Consider the following 22,359-nt stretch of genomic DNA (forward strand, 5'->3'; position numbering starts at 1 on the left):
TGGTGGTGTTTGATAAAGAGACATCATTAATTTTAATGTAGTTTCATTTATCAAGATTTTTGCTTTATGTTTAGTACTTTTTAGATCGTATTAAAAATCCTTACTGACCAAAGGAAAGATGGAATCAACTGATTTAATTTTTTCTGCAAATTTTTAAAAATTTTTAAATATTTAGGCAGAACATTTTAGTCTACCCTGAAGAATACCAGTATTTCCCCATGAGTGTATTTTACAGATGATTGTCCTCTTTCATTCACAAAAACACCAGCAAAGCATCAAGTCTTAGACAGCTCTATTCCAAAATATCTTTTATTCCTTCCTTTCAAACCCAGCAATTCCACTGAGTATATTTCTTACCTCATTTATTTCTTCTAATCACCCTGTCTTCTGTTTTCAGAGATAACAGAACTCATTAGAGTTGAAGTTCTCTCACTTTCTGCTCTCCACTCCTATCCCACAAGATAGATCCTCATCTATATTTATTTCTCCTCCTCCTATTTCAGTGGAAGATGTAGGTCTATCCCACCTTAAAAAACAAAACAAGGGCTTCCCTGGTGGCGCAGTGGTTGAGAGTCCGCCTGCTGATGCAGGGGACACGGGTTCATGCCCCGGTCCGGGAGGATCCCACCTGCCGCGGAGCGGCTGGGCCCGTGAGCCATGGCCGCTGGGCCTGCGCGTCCGGAGCCTGTGCTCCGCAACGGGGCTCCGCAACGGGAGAGGCCACAACAGTGAGAGGCCCGCGTACCGCAAAACAAAACAAAATTTTTATTCTTAATCCTTACTAGTTACCTTCATTTCTGTACTCCTTAAAAAAGAAATGTCTTACACATGTGATAAAATTGCATTGAACTAAATACACCCACACAATGAGTACATGTAAAACTGGTAAAATCTAAATAGGGTGGATGGATTGTATCAAATTCAATTTCCTGGTTGTGATATTGCACTATATTTATGCAAGGTGCTGCCACTGGGGGAACCTGGGTGAAGGGTTTACTGGATCTCTCAGTATTATTTCTTACAACTATATGCAAATCTATAATTATCTCAGAATAAAAAGTTAAAAGAGTCTTTCTAAAAGTTATCTATAGTCATAATAACTACCATTTATTGAGTGCTTACTGTGTGCTCATTTTATAAATTTTATAAATGATGAAACTGAGGCACAGAGAGGTTAAGTCATTTACACAGGGTTACCCAGCTACTGAGTGGCAGAACTAGCATTCAGATCTGGTAGCCTAAGCTCAGAGAGAGAGTTCTTATCCACTCTGCTATACTTCTTGTACGTCTGCCTTCATATTCTGCCTCCTAGTCACGCTTCAACCCACCCCTCTATAATAGATTTAGCATTCATCCCAATCACTCCCCTGAACCTGCTTTTGCCTGGATCACCAACAAGTCCATTGCTAAATCTAATGGATTCTTTTTGGTCCTAACCATTCTTTCTGCAGCCTTTGTTATTGTTCATACATTCAACAGATATTTATTGAGCACCTCCAGTGTGCCAGATTCTTGTTTTACAACAGTGAACAAGATGGGCAAAACTGCTGTTAACTGAAGAATACATATGTCTTTACTTGTTATAATTAGGAGGTCAGAAACCTTTAATCACTGCTGACTTATTTGTGGATGGTCAACAGACCACCTTATTGTTCCATGCTTTTGTTTCTCTGTGGCTAAGCCAGATTATATTGTTATTTTGTTTGTGATTTTACAACATAAGGCAGAATGTACTATATTTAATACCATTTTCACTTTTCTCCAGATAGAAATCTGACCTTTTCCAAGCAGTTGCCATGAATATGAATAAATTAAGAGAGCTAAATCCTAAAGTATACTACTTTCTTGTGTAATTATTAATGATACATTAATTTATGTTATAAATTATAATATTATAGATAAATTGTGAAAATTAATTGCCTTTGACCTTTTACTTACTTTTTCCAAATAAGGATAATTGAATTAATTAATGCCACATTATTTGGAAACACAAGGAAGATCTCTGCAGAATATTCAATAAGTTTCATTCCATATAGCCAAATAAAAAGCTACTGGAAAATACTTGACTTCATGGAGACATCATGGTAGCTGTTTGCATATCACCAAAGCTGAGCTCTTGAGCCCTAGTTGAAGGAAAGGAATCATCTTGTCTCTTTCCACATGTCCATGGTTATATTCTGTGTTTTTATTCCTTTCCCCAATTCAGTAAAGAAGCAAAAAAAATCTCTCATACTTCTTCATGTCAAAAAACAGCTCTTGTTTTATTAGTTCTAATGGGAATGTGTTTTGCTTGGTGATTGGAAGCAACTATAATCCTCTTGCTTCCATCCAGGGTTACTGTTTCTGTCTGATAGCTGTTTGTTTACAGCAGCAGTTAGCAATTTGCATGGACAGTGCTGTCAAAGTCACTGCCCTCAATGAATCCCAAACGCCTCTTGGAAGAAAGATGACAGATTCAACCCAGCGACTTGCAAAACTTTAAAAGCGATTCCTTGTCAAACATGTGAAAAACAGCTCTTCCCTCTCCATGACTTGAGGGAAAAAAACGAGAAATTGTCTTATGCCAGATGGCGATTCCTTGCTAGTAAAATAGGCCTGGGCTGATTCAGCTTCATTCCTTTATGTTCCATTTGCAAAACCCACAAAGAACACATTTGGGGCCACTTTTCAGAGCTGGCAACAGCCTCTGCTTTTTAAGGAAATCAGATGGGCACACACACAAAAAGCCACAATGGATGAAGGGCTCGGAATCCCCAGGGTCCAAAAACAGGATGCATAGGCCTTAAATTCTAGGTCACCAATTAGAACCTGGCCTGGACCCAAGAATCATCCCAATTGTTGCCAGATTTGGTGACTTGATTGAATTTGGTTAAAACAAAAACAAATTGGGAAAAGGTTATATTTTCTTGTTGACTAAACCTCTTCTTAAAAGAAAAAAAAAAAAGGAAGAAATAGAAACTATCTAAAAACATGCTTTCAGATGATAAAGTGATTCCTAAATTTCAAATTTCTCTGGGTCTAAAGGACTCAGTCTTTAAGTCCAGTACCCTTGTTTGCCATTTACATGTAAGATATTACAGCTGCTTTCATATATTTAGAATTCGTTTAGAGAGGGTTTGACCAGTGTGCATGCGTGCATGTGTGTGTGTGTGTGTGCATGTGTGTGTCTTCTTAATTACATTGGCTTTTTAAATTGACATATATTACATATAATATTATATTAGTTTCAGGTGTACAACATAGTGATTCAATACTTTTATAGATTACACATCATACAAAGTTATTATAAAATATTGACTAGATGCCCTGTGCTGAAATAGATGCCTCAGGACATAATGAAACCCTCTCACTGTCAGCTGCTTGCTAGGGATGTTGTGAAGAGGATTTAAACACTAGAATAGTAATGGTATTGGGTAGTTTTGAAGATGTCTTCTTCATCTAAAATTCTATGCATTATGAATTAGCCCCCTTAATTTTTTTAATTACCCTCATTTGGGGTATTTTTAGCCAAGGTAATACCTGTTGTCTGTTTGGTTTTGCCTTATATGCAAGAAGATATTGACCACCTTTGTTAATGTTCTATTTTATTTCTTCAGGTGTCTGAACACACACAATTAAGTTGGATCCTTACCTGCATGGTCAGACTACCCCGATTACAACATTTACACCAGTGGAAGGTAAATGCCAGTGATCTGATTAATAAACAGAAAGAAGTTCAGTTCCCAGTGCAGCTATTTTTCCTCTTTCTGTTTATTTTTGTGTTAGGCTCTGGGAATCCTGAGTTTGCTGGCCTCCCTGGTCTGTTACTCTAGCAGCTAGCTAGACCAGCATCTTTAACCTCACCGCCTCAGGGTATGAAACAGATAGTAAGAGGGTTCTCTAAGATTCTTTCCAACTGAAAAACTGGATGAAAATATCCAGCTTATTAATTATTTGATTTTATCTGTGCATGGTCGGTCCTGGGTGACCTTTACATAGACTTGGTAAATGACTTTGAACGTGCCACATTCTAATTAACAAACAATCACCATTTCTGGATTACTGGACTCTGAAGTTGCCTCCACCGGAATTAACTGGCATTAAGGCCAGAATGTTTTCATTGTGGGGAGAAGAGACAACATATTTTATTTAATATTTAAACAAGTTGAGTCCAAGCAACAATTCAAACCCACAGAAAAATTAAGCCTATTCTTTTTCTAAGAAGTTCAGCAGAGAAATATAAATTGGGTAATTCAAAGTACTTTACTCCCATGTATTTTTGCAATTGGATAACCTGAGGGTAGGTGGCCCGCCACTATGTCAACACTGATATCAGTATCAAGCGTATTTCCAGCATATTCTCAGGGCCATTGATTTCCTCAAAAGCCTTTGATTTCCTATTTAGAAGGCTTCACATATGCTGCAGAGAGAAACAGACAGAGCTTTAATGTGGCAGTGTCTAAATAGGAGGTACTGGTGATGCTGCAGAATCGTTACCTGCCAGGAGTTAGAAACAAAATTTTGTAATGTTCTCTACCGTATTTTGGTTTGGGGCAAGACTTTCCCATTTTATCGTAATATGGTAATGCTAAGCTGAACACTGAACGCTGAAATCCTTTTATAAGAACTGATTTAATGGGAAATGCTCCCACTTTTTTTTTTTTTTTTAATTGGCTGCGTTAGGTCTTCGTTGCTGCACACAGGCTTTCTCTAGTTGGGGCAAGCAGGGGCTACTCCTCGTTGTGGTTTGCGGGCTTCTCATTGTGGTGGCTTCTCTTGTGGAGCACGGGCTGTAGGCACCTAGGCTCAGTAATTGTGGCTCGTGGGCTCAGTAGTTGTGGCGCACGGGCTTAGCTGCTCCGCGGCATGTGGGATCTTCCTGGACCAGGGATCGAACCTGTATTCCCTGCATTGGCAGGTGGGTTCCTAACCACTGCACCACCAGAGAAGTCCCTCCCACTTTAAAATAGTGTCTGAGGACCTCCTGGTAACACGTTACTAGTGAATGATTCTGAAGAAGGCTTCTACTAGTCCGTGATTTCTTATCTTTGGGGAAAACATGGATTTCAAAGCCAGTCTTAACTGTAGAGCATGGTATACTGCCTTCTGTGGTCATTCCTTCATTAACAAATACTGGTGATGCCTTCTGCTAGTCTCATATCACACTAAGGGCTGGAGGTATTACAGTTACCAAGATGGATGGATGCAGCCCCTTTCATGAGGCTTATAGTTTATTTGGGAACAGACAGTTAAACAAACAATCAAAGTGTAAAAAGTTTTAGGAGGGAAAGGTTCCAGTTCTATGGGAAGAGATAAGAACCCCTAGGTTGGTTTTGATTGGGGCAGTGAGGGACAAAACAGTGGGGAGGAAGGGTAGGGTCAGGGCTGGAGAGGTCAGGGTTATTTGGAGGATTGATGAGATAGCACAGTTGTGAGGCACCTGGGGCCCATAATAGGCATCCAATAAGTAATAGAGCTCTCCACACCTCCCCACTTCCTTTGTAGTTTCAAGGTCCAGTATTCTAATATAAAAAGACTATAAATCTAATACAGTAGCAATTTTTTTTTTTTTTTTTGAGGTATGCGGGCCTCTCACTGTTGTGGCCTCTCCCGTTGTGGAGCACAGGCTCCGGACACGCAGGCTCAGCGGCCATGGCTCACGGGCCTAGCCGCTCCATGGCATGTGGGATCTTCCCGGACCAGGACACGAACCCGTGTCCCCTGCATCGGCAGGCAGACTCTCAACCACTGCACCACCAGGGAAGCCCGACAGTAGCAATTTTTAAAGACTGGGTTCTTTTCCCATTTGCTCATTTCCAAATTAAAAATTTTTTAAGGGAATTCCTTTATTTTTATTTATTTATTTATGGCTGTGTTGGGTCTTCGTTTCTGTGCAAGGGCTTTCTCTAGCTGCAGCAAGCGGTGGCCACTCTTCATCGCAGGCCTCTCACTATCGCGACCTCTCTTGTTGCGCAGCACAGGCTCCAGATGTGCAGGCTCAGTAGTTGTGGCTCATGGGCCTAGTTGCTCCACAGCATGTGGGATCTTCCAAGACCAGGGCTCAAACCCGTGTCCTCTGCATTGGCAGGCAGACTCTCAACCACTGCGCCACCAGGGAAGCCCCCCAAATTAAATTTTTATTATAATTACCCTACGATCATTGCAAACTGGCCTTTATCATGAACGTAGTAATAAGGTGTACTGAAGGAATTGTATGATCAAACTTTCAAATTTCCTATGAATGGCCTATAGCATTAGTAGTGCTGTAAGCCAGAAACTACTTGAAGTAACTAGAAAAATTTGTAACTAAATTATGGAACATTAAGATGATTAAAGAGAGAAGCTGTTGTTTTCAGACCCAGTCTCAAAGGGTGTGTCTGCATTTTGGTTGGGGAACCCCGAGTTGTGAGCATGTGAGTTTGGTCCTCAGAATCATGCAAATTTATAAATTGAGTTGTTCATTTCATTCAGGAATCTTTGGATTTCAGGGAAGTGATTCATATTAACTCAACAAATAAAACTTATCTACACACCAAAATATACCAAAATATCCATTTATCATTTTACAAGATATGATATACCTAGGCCTTAGAAGCAATTACCAGTGAACTGCACACAATAGTCCCTGCTAATAAGTAGCTCTGCTCAGAAAGCCAGATTCCCTGCAGCAAGGGAGTTAGTATCACTAGGGCTCACATTCAGCACCCAGTGCTCGCCAGTTGTTAAATATTTCTAGTATCACCTCCAGTGTTTCCATCAGCTTCCCTGTTAAGGAAATATTTTGATTTATACCACCTGTACTGTTTATTGGATCACTTTACTCTCAGGACAGATAATTAGGATTGGTTAGATGAAATTTTCTCCTAGCTTCATTGTTTTTAATGCCATGATTTTCTGGTTTTTTGTTTTGTTTTAATGTGATTTTAAGGGAACATTACAGTTTTGTCAATAGCAGAGCGTGAGACTTTCTGGGAAGTTTCCACAAACAATTTGATGTTAACTAATGTTAATTTATAGAAATTTGATTTCATGGTATTTTCTGACCTTCCCTGTGAAATCTAGAATCTATCTGATTTGGAACCTAGAAAATCTTATGTCCTTACTTTAATAAAATGAAAAAGATATAGTGGCAGTGCAGGATCGTTTCAAGGGGCAGTGGGGAAGCGGATTCACCTTATTCCTGCCCAAGGCTGGAGCGTGGAGACAAGCCAGCCAGAAGATGGCCAGAGTTACTAACAGGAACTGAGATAGAATGTTGTTACAGGTGGCTTCAAATCACCCCTTGCTTGCTTTAAAGATTTCCTAATTTAGCATTATAATTAGGTTCATGTCGGATTTGTTTCCCTCCTCTCTTTCCACCCCCGCAGGCAAAGACTGCCAAGGAGAAGCAGAATGGAACCATGGGCCTGCTCACCTACCCAGTACTCCAGGCAGCTGACGTTCTGCTGTACAAGTAAGGAGCAGAGTTCACCCCTCGTCCTAGATGTAGTCATGCTGACAAGAGAATGTCTCACCTATCTCAAAAAGATTTGGTTCACAGGGAAAGATGGGTACAGAAAGGATCAGACACATGAATCTCTTTGTGTCTATTCCCTGGTAATAATACTAAATTATAGAAGTATGTTTTAATGTGAAACTAATAATATTAAGAAGTAGCCCTTAGGGCTTCCCTGGTGGTGCAGTGGTTGAGAGTCCGCCTGCCACTGCAGGGGACACGGGTTCGTGCCCCGGTCCGGGAAGATCCCACATGCCACGGAGCGGCTGGGCCCGTGAGCCATGGCCGCTGAGCCTGCGCGTCCGGAGCCTGTGCTCCGCAACGGGAGAGGCCACAACAGTGAGAGGCCCGCGTACCGCAAAAAAAAAAAGAGAAGTAGCCCTTAAATAGCACTTGCCATGTGTTGGAAACAATTATAAGTGCTTTACATACATTAACCCATTTAATCCTCACAACAACCTTATAAAACTATACCATCGTCATCCTTAGTTTACAGATATGCAAACTTAGGCTCAGAGTGGTTAGTAACTTGCTCGAGGTCATGTGCTAGCGAGGCTTGGCCCCAGGATCTGACTCTAGAAAGTTTGGGTACAAAATCTGTGCTCTTAACCACTATAGAATATATCCTTCCCTAGTAATAATTACACTTCAAGAGTTTTAAATGTTGATTTCTCGTATAATCTAGACTCTCAAGCAATGCTGTCCCATAGAACTTGCTGCAGTTACGGAAATGTTCTCTACCTGCGTTAAAACCATAGCCGGTAGTCACATGTGGCTATTGAGCACTTGAAATGTTGACGGAGGAACTGAATTTTAACTTGCATTTAACTTTCATTAATTTCGATTTAAATAGCTGCCTGCTGTAGTGGCTGCTATATTGGACCTGCAGGTTGAGATCAAGTTTTTCAACATGGTTTAGGGTGCCCTCACTTTTCTCGGACCCATAATCTGTAAGCCAGCTACTGCTGCTACTTACAGGTCTCAAAACTACACAGCTAGAGGATACGTGCACTCTCTGGAGGGCTGGCCAGGGCTTCTGACCCCATTCCTCTCCCGATTCTTCCCTCCTATCCCCACATCACCTCCCTCGGCCCCCATTTGGCCTTTTAGAGATAAAGCCTCCCAGTCAGCATACAGTCATGGCCAAACCTTGCTACTGTGAAAGCTTCTGAGGAAAAAGAGAAACTATATGGGTCTTTTTTACCCCTTTCCCCTAAAACCTTGACCCCATAAAAGTGATTCTTCTGGGCTTCCCTGGTGATGCAGTGGTTAAGAATCCGCCTGCCAATGCAGGGGACACGGGTTCGAGCCCTGGTCCGGGAAGATCCCATGTGCCGCGAAGCAACTAAGCCCGTGTGCCACAACTACTGAGCCTGTACTCTAGAGCCCGTGAGTCACAACTACTGAAGCCCGCGTGCCTAGAGCCTGTGCTCCGCAACAAGAGGAGCCACCACAATGAGAAGCCCATGCACTACAACGAAGAGTAGACCCTGCTCACCGCAGCTAGAGAAGGCCCGCGCGCAGCAACAAAGACCCAACACAGCCAAAAATAAATAAAAATAAAATAAATTTATAAAAACAAAATAGTGATTCTTCTGTGGGAAAACTAGAATTCTTTGCATGTAAATGTGATAATAGCATGGAGATGACAGTATATGTACCTTGTGACATGACCTCAGAGCCCTCGTGCAATTATGATGGAAACAGCTAGAAGAATAGCTGCTTAACTTTACATATAAGGAATGTCCATTAGTACATGCAATCTATCTTTAATTCTGATTCAAACTTATGTGTTAGGATTATGTGTCTGTTTGATATATTAACTTGAATGCTGGACCCCTGATAGCATTTATTATTTATAATAAGTAACTTTTGACTTATCCTGGGAAATCTAGAACACTTTTCTCCAGGAGCAGCAAATGAAAGTCTAATGAGGGTCTAATAATATATTTCCCAGTGAAGTAGCATATTTACTTAGAAAGGTTCTGTAAAGAACTTTGATTTTGTCACCTGTAAAGATGAGAAAAATCATTATTAAAGGATTAAAATGAAATCTGTCACTTGGCTATGATTGATGATGATGTCTTTGACTATTACAATCTTATGTCTAGTTTCGTTTTCAAGGGCTACTTCTTCATAGAACCAAAGGCTGATTTTTCAGCACCAGGATTTGGAAGCACACAAGCACAACAGATTTCTTCAACAGTTCAAGAGCTATAATGGGGGAGTTCTCTGAGTTCAGGGCTGTGAAAAAGAGTAAACTTGAACAAGAATGACTGCCCTCTGTGATACCATGGAGCACAGAGTGGGAAGGAGCTTTAAAGGGCCTCTTCTTCGACTCCCTTGCTTTACAAATGCGGCCCAGGCAGGTTAAGCAATCTGCCCAACCCACGCAGCCAGACAGTGGACAGAGGAGCCTCAGAGCGTGATTATGGTCTCCCGAGGCCAGTGCTCACCTTCCTTAAGGAGCCAGTCGTTGTGTTAGGAAACAAGATCATCACATGAACAACCAGAGCAATATAGATAATATATAACAAAGTGATGATGAATTTATTTTTATCACGTGCCCGAAAATACAATTGTCAGAATGCAGTTTCTTTCATTCATAAAGTGCATTAATGGGACATAGCTCAGGGGGTTATTAAACAGATTATGTATGAATTGATATCACCTAGTATATAAATACAAACATTTTAAGAGTGCAAGCAACATTTTAAAAGGCTGATATTGGCAGAAATATCTCCTTAACATCCCCAAATCGGTCGTATCATCTACCTTTCTTTCAACCCAAGCCTGAAGTTGAGAATGTCCTCTTTTCTTACACAAAACAATAATTATTTCAGAGGGGGCAGGTAAACACCAAGAGCTTTCCGATAGCTTCCTGTCTGTCTTACTCTGCCCAACATCAGCAGGTTCTCACAGTCGGTTAAGGCTTCCAAGGATAAGCAGTACTTCTCCAGCCTCAGTAACCCCAGCCTACTCCCAGTAGCAAAAAAATTCCCATACTATAAATATTCCTTCTTTAATGCTTACTGATCTATTTGGTGGTTAGAATATGTACTAAGAATGCCATAAGATGCCTTTCTTTTTCCTATTTTCTGAAAAGAAAATTTTCATGACATATGTTTTTCTATCCCCATCAGGCTTCTGATATTTTATATATAACTTGTTAAACAGACAAAAGTATTTTTCTACAAAACTAGGTAATTATCAGTATTCAAGATGATTGTCTCCTACCTTAGCCTAGAAACTAGAAACTATCTCCCTGTAATGCCACGATTAGATCAAAGATGTGGAGCTGGTACCTGCACGCTCCTTTTCTAAAGAGAGATAGCCCTACGTTTCTTTCCTGTCTGGTCTCAGGCTGGACATACTGCTACCAGCCACCATGCTCCATCCCATAGACTCTGTTCCTTTGAGCTTTTTCCTCCTGCCATCTTCCTTCAGACTATTCCCCGGGGCGCCATTGCCACACCAGGGCATATGTGTCATTTGGACCCCTGCAAAGTGTGCAGACAAGTACAATAAAATCAGCTCTGTCTACTACAACATTTATTCGGCTAACATACAGTTCTCATCTGTATCACTGTGCTTCCTTCCAAGTTTAGAAATTTCCTAATTGCTTGAAAATAAGTAGCAGAGGCAGGACTCAAACCCAGGTCTGATTTTTAGCCTGTACCATTGTTTTGCCTATAACAGAGCTCAAGCACTTGGGGTTACTTTTTGTTTGGTTTTGTTTCAGATATTTCTGGATTTTGAAAAATATCATAACTAGAATGTCTATGAATATATACATTATAAACATAGATAAATACAAAAAATAAAAATAGATACAAAAAACATTCATATTTTCTCTCACCAGAAAATGTGTATGTGGCGTCTTCATAAAATGTTGATGTGCAGGGCAGTTATAGATTTCATGTTTGCTTTTGTCAAAATCAGCATTAGAATTGAGTGGTACATGGTGGGGTGGAGAACAAACAAGAGGGAAGGGAATGGAAGAGGAGCCTTCCAGATAAGTGTATGAGAGATTAATGTAATTGTTTTGGCAGAACTTCGTAAGGAACCCAGGAATGGAGACCTGAGACCATCTTAAGCTTGAGAGCATTTAAATAAAATAGCAGGTATATGAAGAGAGACAAAATACTCAAAAATAACAAGGGTTTATAATTTTTTATTTTATATCTACATTATTATTCTGAATATCTAAGTTCTAATAGCTAGATATATATATTAAGTAAATATTTCTCTCTCTCTCTCTCTCTCTCTCTCTCTATATATATATATATATATATATACACACACACACACATATATATACACACATACATAGTTTTTATTAACATACAGCAAATACTTGTTAAGTAACTGTAAGGCCACTAATCTAGAAAAATGCACTATGCATGGACTTGAGGGAAAGGGAAGAAGGAATTCACACGTGAGCATTATTTGCTAGGTGCCATACTGGCTGCTACACATACATTATCTATTCAGATTCTCACAACAGCTCTGCAAGACAGTTAAGTGGTGTTATTCCCATTTTACAGATAAAAAAATGAAGTTTGGGCTTCCGTGGTGGTGCAGTGGTTGAGAGTTCGCCTGCCGATGCAGGGGACGCGGGTTCGTGCCCCGGTCCGGGAGGATCCCACATGGCGCGGAGCGGCTGGGCCCGTGAGCCATGCCCACTGAGCCTGCGCGTCCGGAGCCTGTGCTCCGCAACGGGAGAGACCACAACAGTGAGAGGCCCGCGTACCGCAAAAAAAAAAAAAAGAAGAAGTTTTAGAGAGGTACCACTAAGTCTGCTCAACTAGAGATGAGAGTGATTACCTGGGCTACTCAGGTTCTCTTTCTCAAGAACTAGAACAGAGAAATACAGGAAGAGGATAAGAAGATAGTGAAAGCAAAAGCTGAAATGACAAAGGAAAATGTGGAAACAGAGGCCTCAAGGAACTATGAGTAAGCAGAACCAAAACCAACCCCAAGCCAAGAGTACAGAGAGTGAGATGATTGGTCGGAAACGTCAGACTTGGTAATTCCAGAGAGAAGCTGAGTTGCTGTAATGTCTGGGGATCAGACCACTGCCATTGAGAACAGCTGAGATAATTCACTCCTAAAACTGCTTTGGAGACATCTAGTTTTTGCATTACATTCTTTCTTTGCGAAGTCAGTGTGTCCTGAATGTTTATGAGATTCTGAAAGCTGCTGGCCAAATGTCATTTCAGTACTCTGCTGAGGTTCACATACTTACCCAACAACAGCCAAAGCAATCATTTCTTCTCTTTCTCTTTCACTTTTGAGCTATCAGACAAGCGCCTACAGTAAACCAGAACCCTACTGGAAAGCAGTCTGAGAAATGTAGCTTACAGGCTGCTAGCCCCTGAAAATCAAGAAATAACGTAGAAGGAAACAATGATGCTGAGAGATCAAGAGACAATCCAGTACACTCTCCTAAAAGCAGGGGGAAGCTATTTGTGCACTTTTAAGGACAGAGTGAAATGATTTGATTTGTACTTTTAAAAGAAATAATTAAAATACACAGAATGAGTTATAGGGGCACAAGAGCAGCCAGGGTAGTCTATTAAGAGGCTCTTTCGTTAGCCTATTTAGACCATGATGGTGACAGTGAAGATGAAGAGAAGAGACAAATTTAAGAGATTTTAGGATGTAAAGTGGATAAGATTTCATAATGGATTGGATGTGTATGAGAAAGAGCTATCAGGGATGTCCCCAGGTTCCTTATGACTTATGCAGCTAGATTGATGGTGTTGCCATTCATTGAGATAGGGAATACTGTAAGAGGACTAGCCAGAAGAATTTATAGCTTCAGTTGGTGTTCTCTCTCCTCTTGGAAGCTAACTCCCTAGAAGTTAAAACCTTCTTTATATCTCTCATAGTACTGGCACCAGGCCTTGCATAGCATAGGTCTTCAATAAATAATTGCTAAATTAAAGAGTCATTACAGAATAGCCAACAAGCAACCAGTGGTGGTGAATTCATCCTTTACAAAAGGAAAAACGGCACCAAACTCCTATCGCAGCCAGGCTGGCTAAAGGCAGTAGCGCCGAAAATGCATAAACACAGCCAAAGTAGTAGGAAAAAAAATAAGAGAACAAATCTCTGTGAGCAGATATTTGTAGGCAATGATTATTCATCTGGACACTAATTCTGCCAGAGGGGTGGGGTGGATCCCAAGTAAACGTAGATGCCACAAGGAACTAAGCAAAAGAAAAATGGTTTAGTCACCAAGGAAGATGATCAGACGCATTATTGTGTGACAGAAGTTGTAACAATCAAAATTATGAAAGACTTTTGTTTTATGTTGTGTCTAAGAAAGTACAGTCAGGATAAGTAAAAAAAAAAAAGAAAATGGGGAAAAAGAGAAGACATATTAATATGGAGATCATTATGTAGGGTATAAATTTTAAAAGAACAGCACTAAATTATTTGAAGTGAGAGGAAGAGTGTGAGTAGAGAGGTTGAAATGTGAAGAGAATCAGCCCCATAAGTGAGCAGAATCAAAGACAGACTGAATTAATGTAGAGTGTAAACTCAATGGATGAGAAGTAAGGGCCAAGATAAATTACAGGAGGTGAAAGGACCAGCTGGAGCAGGGGGAGGAAAGACTAGAAACAAACAAACTAAAATCAGATGAAAAAGCCAAGTGGAGCAATAGGTCCAGGTGAAAAAAATTAAAATTTTTTTAATCCTTTTTTGAAAAAGCAAAACCTCACAGAATTGTAAGAAAAGAGGCTAGGATCCGACATAAGGAAAAGACACATGCAGAGTCATTATGAAAACTAAATGTGTTTTCTGTTTAGTTTGGTTGCTTGGTGAATCTGGAACCATTTTGACATGTGGAAATATTCATTTTGATGTGCTTAAAGTGTATTGATTATGGTAATTGTTTTTTCTGTGTTAGTTGCAGTCCATTGTGATTTCCTATGGGCTACTGTAATTGCTTTTTAACCTGCCCTGTTGACTAATTTGGTTTGGGGGAGTCAAGGTAACCTCTGTGTGTCAGCCTCACTATAATTACAAGACAGGAGTGCAAAGTCCAGTCAAAGGACAGGAATTTAGGAAGGTGGGCGTGTGCACATACATCTCAGAGGGGAGCACGTACAGGGTTGTGGACAGGAGGGAAACATAAAAAGGAACATTTTTGTTTTTGCCACTTGTCAAGCCAGTGACTTTCTTCTCCAGGCTGTGTGGAAGAGAGCACTGGACATGGACTAACAATCATTTTGTAGAATTTCCTAAATTCATTTACTGACCTTAGAAGAAGAGAAACTACTTCCTGATCCTTTGTCATGGTCCCTGGATTTTCCCTTTGCCTTCATTATCCTGTCTCTGTTTTCCTTAAATTAAAAGACTCCTTAGAATTCTATAACATACCATTTGTATTGGGGTATAACCTAATCAGATATATGAACTATCAGTTTGAAATATTTCTTCTTCCCAAATCAGGATTGCTGCCCAGGTCTGTGACTGTCTCTGGGATTTTATGTTGATATTTATGTTCGTGGTATGAGTCAGCTATCAAAAAGGAAAATGGTCCTGGTTTGAAAAAAGCCACAAGGTACCTCCCATCAAGGTCCCTAATATACCTTTCTTGTATCATTTTGTCCTTCATGGTATCAGATGTTAATGAATATATGTTATAGCCAGTGTTGATTGAGCTCTTACTATCAAATATTGTGCTATGCTTGGTTAGCTCATCTAATCTTTGAAACAACAGTAAGAGGTAAGCACCATTATGATCCTCATTTTGTCGAGGAAATGGAGGTTTAGGAACAGTAAGACACTTGGCTATGGTAACTCGCTAGTAGCTGTTGGAGCTATGATTTAGATTCAGTCTGATCATAAGCTTATTTTATTATAATTTTTCTCGTGGTATATAACTATATACATTATACTTACTTCCTCTTAAGATCATTCATTTATTGAAGAAATATTTGTTGAGCTTCTCCTACCTACCAGGCAAATCTAGTAGGTGTTAGAAATAGATTGAAAAGCAAGACAAGTTCTCAAAAAGCTTATTTGATAGCAGGGGAGAAAACAACATACAATTAAATAAACAAACAAATGAAGTAAAATAATTAGACTAGGGTTAATACTATAAAGAAAATAAATAAGATACTGTGAAAAAGAATAAGAGGGGAAAGCCAACTGTGGAGATGGTAGTTAGGAAAGTCTTCTCCAAAGAGGTGATATTTAAGCTTAGACCTGAAATCAAGGCAACAATAGGCAGGATTTAAGGGAGGAACATTCTGGTAGGATAGAAGAGCAATATGTTCAATAGATCCAGCTCCCTGCCTTAAACATTTGAATTGTAAACTTTCCAGGATACACCATTTTGTTTTCTGTCTTTATAGGGTCTAGTAGTAGGAGAGTCAACAGTCTCTCACAGGTTCATTTCAATGTTCTATTATAATTTAAGCATTCTCTATTCAACAGGAAAAAATTAAAAATCACTGCTACTATTTCTGTTCTTTTTAACATATTGGTGCATTTCCTCCAAACCAGTTTTTGAAGTTAACATTCCTTGTTTGCACACTGTTTACCAGGCACCAAACTGTGAGCTTTGCATGCATTATTTTACTCACTCATCAAGCAACCCCATGAGTAGGAACTTATTATTAGTCAGCTTTAAAAATGAAACAGATTTAGGTTGAATACCTCTCCCAGGAACACGCAACTGGTGAGTGGCAGAGCAGGAATCTGACCCCAGAACTGCCTGACAGCAGAGCGCCCCCTCTAACCGCTGTGGCCTCTCCTTTATCTGAATGTACATTATATGTATTTTCCAAAAAACTTGCATCCTGGGTTTTTGTTTATTTTTTTTGGCTTATATTTTCCCACATCATTAAATGTTTTCTGTTTTTATTGATTTTAATGTTTTCTTTGTTTTCTGCCTTTTGCTATATAGATTGTGGTTTTTTTGCTTTTATGTATTCCAATGTTTGGAAGGTGTGCTTTCTGTTTTTAGTTCTAGCAGTGACCATCTTTAAACAAAGACCACCCAAATGAGAAAACAGCCTTTCAGAACTTGTCACAGCAAGAGACTCAGCCACCATCACTTGTGTTCTGCTGGCAAGCAGGGGAGTACAGAGGCCTTATAGGAAAGAAAGTCTTCAGGGATGCTCTGTTTAGAGGTTGTTGCCACGGGGAAGCTGGAGGCTGACTAACTAGAAATGGGGCATCTTATGTGATTGGTTTGGGAAGCATATTTGACTTTCTCTGGTTGGTCCTGAGTTGGACAAAGCTAGGACAAAGAACTGGGACATTGGCAGTCATTGACCATGCTGGGCCCATTGCTGCAGAGACTGTGGTTTGGTCCTGAGCTAGTTGCTCCAGAGGTTTGGGGTCAGTTTTTTGGCCATATAATGTCTGGCCATTGTCCATTTATATGCCAGTTTCTCTCTTTTCAAAAATGTGTTTTTGAATCTTTTGCTAATCATTCCAAATAAATGTTATCGTGATATCATGTGGTAAGATGGGTTATTAATCACACTTGTAGATCCTCAGTCTCTACTCACACTTCGTTTTGATTTTGTAAACTAACCTGGGATTTTCAATAGATTGTTTTTATTTAAATGGCTTGATTTTAGACTACATCATTTTCTATTTCAAATTGTAACCAAAATTTAGACTTTATGTTTTTAGTCTTTACAGCCAGTCCTTATACCTTGGCATCTCCATTTCTGAGTTCTTCAGTCAGTAGATTTGCTTCAAATTTTTTTCCAGTCCTTTACATGCCTGAGAATTTCTTTCTGTTCAGTTTGCCTCATCAGTAAAATGGGATTAAGTACAATAATAATACATTAAAAGTGCTTAACAAAGTGTACAGCATATAGGAAGTGTTCAGTAGCTATTAGCTACTTCATTATCGTCATCATAATTATTATTATAGTTCATATATAAAACACAGCTTGGCTAGGTTTTTAATACTTTTTTCTCACAGCCCTATAAACATTGTTCCATTGTATTATCAACCTGATTTCTCTTATTTTTGTCTTTATTTTCTGACTGTGGCATATAGGATTTTTTTCTTTAACTTGTCATTTAAAATTTCTTCTGGGTTGTGTTTTGGTGTGATTCTCCAGTGTTTTTTTCCTAAAACTTGTTGAGTTCCTTCAATACTCAGTTTTGTTTGCTTACTTGTTTATTCTTAATTCAGTAAATCCTCCTTCTGTTTGAGGTTATTGCTTTGTTCATATGATCTTGATGTCTTCCTGAGGAGGACCATAATCTTAGATCAGAGGATGGTCCTCCAACCTGTCATTTGCTCATCACACTTCTTTTTTTCCTCTTGCTCTGAGTTCCTGAAGAGCCTCAAGTTTCTTATCCATGTCACTGATATGACCTGTCCTTAGGATTCTGCTCCTACTTCTCCCAATTCTTCTATTATGTGTTTGGTTTTATTTCATCATTTCACTTTCCCTTCATTTTATTGTGTTCTATCACCACGTATGTTTTTCCCCTTTTGTGATTTCTTGCTCATGTCTCATAACAGCCATGCGTCTTTTAATCCTATTGAGGTTACCCAGCAATTTTCTTTAAAAAACAAGACAGAACTAGGGGCTTCCCTGGTGGCGCAGTGGTTGAGAGTCCGCCTGCCGATGCAGGGGACACGGGTTCGTGCCCCAGTCCGGGAGGATCCCACATGCCGCGGAGCAGCTGGGCCCGTGAGCCATGGCTGCTGGGCCTGCGCATCCAGAGCCTGTGCTCCGCAACGGGAGAGGCCACAGCAGTGAGAGGCCCGCATACCACAAAAAAAAAAAAACAAGACAGAACTGTTTCTTGTAAAAGTGCTTTTCAAATGTTTGACCTTCCTCAGGGTCTGAAGGGTAAAGTTCCCCTTCCTTTGTTCCACGATATTTTTCATAGGCCCTGTTATTGGGGCCTTTTACTTGTCTGTTTGATCAATTGATTTTTATGTGTTGGGTTTTTTAAATCCATATTGGAACAAGAAAACTATATTCAAATAGTGTCTGCCCATAGACAAAATCTATGAAAGGCCCTTGTGTCCACCTTCTGTCTACCTGGACGCTAGTTGAATTCCCTGCTCAGAATTCAACAGGAGAGCAGAATGGTGCACTGTGCACCTAGCGCAATTGTTTGTGTTGCTCAACTAAGCAACACAACAATACTAGCAACAATACTATCTAAGGTTAGTATTTCTGCCTTAGATTTTCTCTTACTCCTGTCTGCCTGGCTCTTTCATTCTCTGAGCAGATGTATCACATGAAAAAGAATAGTCACCAGGATACACTGCTACCATGTCTCATCCTGCTTCATTCTCTCACCTTCAGCACTTTACTTTTTAATTCTTTCACAAAGAAGCCTTTTAGGGGGCTTCCCTGGTGGCGCAGTGGTTGAGAGTCCGCCTGCCGATGCAGGGAACACAGGTTCGTGCCCCGGTCCGGGAAGATCCCACATGCCGCGGAGCGGCTGGGCCCGTGAGCCATGGCCGCTGAGCCTGCGTGTCCGGAGATTGTGCTCCGCAGGGGAGAGGCCACAGCAGTGAAAGGCCCGCGTACCGCAAAAAAACAACAAAAAAAAGAAAGTCAATGAAAAAGAAGCCTTTTAGTTTGATGCAGTCCCATTTGTTTATTTTTGCTTTTGTTGTCCTTGCCCGTGGAATCAGATCCAAAATAAATATCCCTAAGACCAATGTAAAGAAGATCACCACCTATGTTTTCTTCTAGGAATTTTATGGTTTCAAGTCATACATTCAAGTCTTTAATCCCATTTTGAGTTAATTTTTGTATATGGTGTAAGTTATTGGTCCAGTTTCATTCTTTTGCATGTAGTCATCCATTTTTCCCAACACCATTTATTGAGGAGAGTTTTTTTTTTCAATTGTATATTCTTGCCTCCTTTGTCATAGATTAATTAACTGTACATGCATGTGTTTATTTCTGGGCTCTCTATTCTGTTCCATTGATCTGTGTGTCTGTTTTTCTGCCAGTATAATCTGCTTTGATGGTTGTAGCTTTGTAGTATAGCTTTAAATCAGGGATAAAGTAGCTAGTCTTTATGATAGTCAAAACTATCTCCACTTCCTCATGCTCTACACAACTATTTTCAATAAACCAGTAGCCTGTGGACAGTAATTCCCAAGGAAAATAATATCTCTTCCAGTTTTTCAAGGACCACTAATTAACCACGAGGCTAGGAAGTTCTCTCTATAACAAAGTACCATAGTTTTCTAGCAGTTTTTCTTTTCTGTGGTTGTTTTGAAAAGTTGCTATTCTCCTCATATGTACAATTGTCATTTAAATATTCAAGTTTACTTTAAGGCTGCTGCTTTCACAGGCAGAATATTAAACTTCCTTGATCAAGATACTACAGCACTTTATTAACTATACTATCAAATGTCAACTCCCAGCCAAACATTAAATACTTAAAGTCACCTGTCTCCTTCCCCACTAATATTTCAGTATAACATTTTCCCCGTCAAGACTTCTCTATAATGGTTAATTCTTCCCTTGTTTGATGTACCTCGTCATGATCCAACACTGCAATCTTTATATATGGGACTAAACTAATTATAAATAAAGTCCTTATATGTTGATAATTTTCATTTTACATCTTCATTTTTTTTTTTCTTTTTTTTTTTGCGGTACGCGGGCCTCTGACCGTTGGGGCCTCTCCCCTGCGGAGCACAATCTCCGGATGCGCAGGCTCAGCGGCCATGGCTCACGGGCCCAACCGCTCTGTGGCATGTGGGATCCTCCCGGACCGGGGCACAAACCTGCGTCCCCTGCATCGGCAGGCAGACTCCCAACCACTGTGCCACCAGGGAAGCCCCATCTTCATTTTTTAATAAAATAAAATATTGCAGCTAAAATCAAGGTCTCCTTTGTTCCTTTCCCCCGACCCATTCTCTTTCCTTCTTTAGAGGCAGCTATGATCATGAATTTGTAGAGGAGCTTCCAGTATGTTTTTATACTTATGTATGCATCTATAAACAATATATAATATTGTCATATGTACTTTGAAGATAAATGTTCATGTACTCTACATGTCTTCTGCGACTTGCTTTTTTCATTCAACATTGTTTTGGAGATCCATCAACATTGTACTAATAGATGTTGTTCATTTAAGTTCCCTGCAGTATATTAATTGTTCTGTGATTACAATTTACTTGAAAACGAAAGAGCATATTCCAAAAAGATCTTGAGTTACTCGCTGTGTGACAGGGAAGGAAAACTCTTGCCCAAAGAGCTTTCTGCCATCTTTGATTTGAAGAGTGGGCTGGAGTGTCTTTCAAGTGTGAGTGCAAGCTCTGAAGTAAAAAGCATCTGGTCAAAGCTGGGATAATATGTGCTAACTGGGTGAGGGAAAGAGGAGTGGTTTAAAATACACTTAGGCTTGGAACATATGCTATATAAGATACCATTCCTCCCTCCCAGCAAGATCCTGTCACCCTGCTGTTGAAAGCTGTATTCTTCTGCTATGGAAGAAACAGAACTAGAGTAGACAAATGTCTCCTTGCCATTTGTCTGATACACAGATAAAGACTTGGGTCTCAACACTCCCTCCGTAGCTGGTGAACATTTGTTGAACATGAGCAGTGAAATAGGCATGGGAAATGCAGCTGCTTGCAATATCATTTTAGTATAAGCAGGAGCCTTGCTGAGTTTCTCTGTCTGTCTTTTATTAAAGGTCCACACACGTTCCTGTTGGGGAGGATCAAGTCCAGCACATGGAGCTAGTTCAGGATCTAGCACAGGGGTTTAACAAGAAGTACGGGGAGTTCTTCCCCGTACCCAGGTCCATTCTGAGTAAGTAACAAACATACAGTTTTTAAATCAGGATGCATTTTGAAGAGAGGATTGGATAACGGACTGAGAAGCTTGGGACTTTCTTGGGACTAAACTTGGCTTCGTCGTGCACAGATTTCAGGATTTATAATGAGAATCCCATCTTTTTCTGTAATGTAGGACTAGTAGACCTCATTGGATTATTGACTAAAATAACCAAAATTTTGAAAAGTATGGGAGAGACTAGAAACTACAAATAATCATTTTCATTATAGAGTATCATATATATATATATGTATGTATATATATAAACATATCTCATTTGGTAGAGCAGGTATCTTTCCCTATTTCATAGATGAGTAAACTAAGGATTGGCAAGCCTGACTTTGTATCCAAGTTGCGTATCTAGCTGGTGGCAAAGCTGGGCCCTACATTGAGCTCTTCTGGTTCCAAAGCCAGCTGACCTTGCCTTCTCTATTCACAGTAGAACAAAAGTCATAAGAGTGAGAACTGCTGGATCATAATCTAGATAAAACAAGAGGGCATTGATCATCCTCGCACTTTGCCTTCTTAAATATACAACTGAGATAGAATGTACAATCTACCTACTGAATCCAAAACCTCATCTGCTTGCAAGGCTATGCTCGTCTGGAATCTTCTCGAGAAAAAAAAGCTGTAAATCTCTATCAACATTTTGGTAGCAGTGTAAACTTGTGGCAGGGGCGGAGATCACTGAACCTAAGCTCTGCCCATCTTTATTCAGGTGGCTGCATTTTAAAGAGTATAACATGTGCCTAGTGTCAATTTAGAAACATAAGGTGGATACAAATTACTAAGTTATTCCAACAGTTCACACAAATAAATTCAGGGCACCCCATGCTTTGAAATCAACCTTCTTTTAGCAACGGGGACTATTTTAATGCTTTGGCTAACTGTTATTTTACCTATTTCAACTTTATATGTTTCTGTAATAGCCATAAATTAGGCAATTATTAATAACACAGGTTTTATGAAGCACAGCTTAACATCTTGATTCTATCAGAGCAATAAACAAGTCACTTCTTTCACTCTTGCGTGTGTGTGTGTGTGTGTGTGTGTGTGTGTGTGTGTGTTGGT

At 39.9% G+C, this 22,359-nt stretch overlaps 1 protein-coding gene across 2 annotated transcripts in view; it reads left to right on the forward strand.

Moving 5' to 3' along the window:
- Positions 1-22,359, forward strand: part of WARS2 (tryptophanyl tRNA synthetase 2, mitochondrial) — an 87,360-nt gene that overhangs the window by 62,392 nt on the left and 2,609 nt on the right. For both annotated transcript variants that reach the window (XM_022583944.3, XM_089917018.1), the window contains 3 exons: positions 3,597-3,677; positions 7,347-7,432; positions 21,146-21,264. In XM_022583944.3, coding sequence (XP_022439652.2) covers positions 3,597-3,677; positions 7,347-7,432; positions 21,146-21,264 — 286 coding nt within the window. The remainder of the gene's footprint in view (positions 1-3,596; positions 3,678-7,346; positions 7,433-21,145; positions 21,265-22,359) is intronic.

This window comes from Delphinapterus leucas, chromosome 1 (genome assembly GCF_059928025.1).
Source record: "Delphinapterus leucas isolate spDelLeu-1000000601 "Yukka" chromosome 1, BTC_Dleu_Yukka2, whole genome shotgun sequence".
NCBI classification, from domain to species: Eukaryota; Metazoa; Chordata; class Mammalia; order Artiodactyla; family Monodontidae; genus Delphinapterus; species Delphinapterus leucas.